General features: G+C 36.2%; 1 protein-coding gene across 2 annotated transcripts in view; it reads right to left on the bottom strand.

Annotated features, from left to right (window-relative positions):
* The window catches only part of Myo81F (Myosin 81F), a 90,345-nt gene that overhangs the window by 58,758 nt on the left and 29,087 nt on the right, over positions 1–2,500 (bottom strand). For both annotated transcript variants that reach the window (XM_070125057.1, XM_070125064.1), the window contains exon 2: positions 1,126–1,232. In XM_070125057.1, the coding sequence (XP_069981158.1) occupies positions 1,126–1,232 (107 nt within the window). The remainder of the gene's footprint in view (positions 1–1,125; positions 1,233–2,500) is intronic.

The following is a 2,500-nucleotide window of genomic DNA, read 5'->3' as shown; positions in this document are numbered from 1 at the left end:
TAAAAAATGGAAAATGGACTCCTCACCCCAAAGACACAGAGAAAATACATAAAACTATCGCTCTATCTCATACGCCTCCTACATTACAAATGATAAAAATACCCATGAAAATGTATGAACTGCTCTTTCGTGCAACAAAACATAGACGGACCAGATAACACCCCCCCTCCCCTCCCCTCCCCTCCTCTCCCCCCCATTTCCTTTGTCCTTTTAAATCATACAAACAACACGTAATAGGATATAAACAAACAAATAAAAAACAGCAACACATTGGCGCATAAAAAAAGAAAGAACGACAGAAAAGAGACAAAGGCTATTTAACGCGCGAACCGACATTTTAACGAGTCAATTTTGGGAACAAGATAATTCAAGAACGAAACAAGTTAATAACAAGCCAATTGAAGAACAGAACAATTTCATAACAAGATAATTCAAGAACAAAAATCAATATGACGCTAAGATTATTCAAGAACAATAGCAAGTCAATTTAAGAACAGAACAATTTCATAACAATAACAATTTATGAACAAAACGATTTCATAACAAGATTATTTAAAGAACAGGAGGATATTTCAGTGCACTTTCCTTACCTTTGGTTGTTCGATGCCAGTGCAACAGACAGAAAACTGTTCAAATGTTCACGTTTTACAATTTGATGAGATTGGTGTTATTGGTATTTAAATGGTGGTGTCTAGCATTGCAAAATAATGCAAAAAATGATAATAAAAATTGTAATTGCAGTGTTATGATCATTATTACTAGCATTATCATTATCACTATAATTATCATGATGATGATAATACATTTTCTTTGTTATCAGTATCATTTTTACTATTAACATTATTCTTTATGACAATAGTAATAATAATAATAATAATAATAATAATAACAACGATTATCATAACAATAATAATAACAATAACAATAATAATAACAATAACAATAATTACCATAATAATAACAATAACAATAATAACAACACCAACAAAACCACCACCACCACCAATTAAAACAAAAGAACACCAACACCATCCCAACCCCACCCGCCCCCCCCCATCCCCCAACCACCCATCCCCTACCCCAACCCCCACCTACCGCCCCGCCCCCAGAGCCCAAAAAGGATACGTAGATGCGGTCGTGCAGGTAGCGGACGCGCAGGTTGTGGTTGATGGCGCCCTCGTCGATGTCCGAGAGCACCGTCATGTCCGGCACCCCGTCCTCCGCGCGGCTCCCTGGAGAGACGGAGAGAGGGAAAAGGGAGATTAACGATAAAAATGTTAATTATTTAATAATTAATAAGTAAATAATATTGATAAAAACTGACAATAGCAAAGCATAAAATGGCAGGCTAACTCTGTCCTCCGCGCGGCTCCCTGGAGAGACGGAGAGAGGGAAAAGGGAGATTAATGATAAAGGTGTTAATTATTCAATAATGAGCAAATAATATTGATAATGTGGAAATAATATTGATAAAAAACTGATAATAACAAATAAAATGGCATGCTAACTCTGTCCTCCGCGCGGCTCCCTGGAGAGACGGAGAGAGGAAAAAGGGAGATTAATGATAAAAATGATAAAGGTGTTAATTATTCAATAATGAGGAAATTATATTGATAAAAACTGACAATAGAAATTCATAAAATGGCTCCCTGGAGACACGGAGAGAGGGAAAAGGGAGATTAACGATAAAGATGTTAATTAATATTTATATAATAATTAATATTATATAATATTTATATAATGTGGAAATAATATTGATAAAAACTGATAATAACAAATCATAAAATGGCAGGCTAACTCTGTCCCTGGAGAGGAGAGTGGAAAAAGGGAGATTAATGATAAAAATGATAAAGATGTTAATTATTTAATAATGAGTTAATAATATTGATAAAAACCGACAATGAAAAATCATAAAATGGCAGGCTAACTCTGTCCCTGGAGAGACGGAAAGAGGAAAAAGGAGATTAATGATAAAGATGTTAATTATTTATATAATGAGGAAATAATATTGATAAAAACTGACAATAGCAAATCATAAAATGGCAGACTAACTCTGTCCCTGGAGAGACGGAGAGTGGAAAAAGGAAATTAATGATAAAGATACTGATTATATGATAACGGTGATTAAATAATCATGATGAAAACTGACAATAACAACGAATCACAAAATGGCCAGGTAGGCCTACCTTGAACAGACGAAAGGAAAAGAGATGAATGATTAATAATAATGACAAATATTAGAGGAATCAGAGAGAGGGAGAGAGATAAAGAGAGAAGAGGGAGAGGGGGAGAGAGAAAAGGGATAGGGAGAAGAAGGAGAGGTGGAGGGGAAGGGAAGCGGGAGGAAGAGGGAGAGGGGGGGAAGGGAAGCGGGAGGAAGAGGGGAGGGGAAGGGAGAGGGAGAAAGAGAAGAGGGATGAACAACAAACAATAAATCATAAAATGTATTCCGACCTCAGCACGACTCCCCGGACAGACGAAAAGAATGGGGAAAAAATAA

Source organism: Penaeus vannamei, chromosome 1 (genome assembly GCF_042767895.1).
Source record: "Penaeus vannamei isolate JL-2024 chromosome 1, ASM4276789v1, whole genome shotgun sequence".
In the NCBI taxonomy this organism is placed as follows: Eukaryota; Metazoa; Arthropoda; class Malacostraca; order Decapoda; family Penaeidae; genus Penaeus; species Penaeus vannamei.
This window is presented reverse-complemented; position numbering and strand designations above follow the sequence as displayed.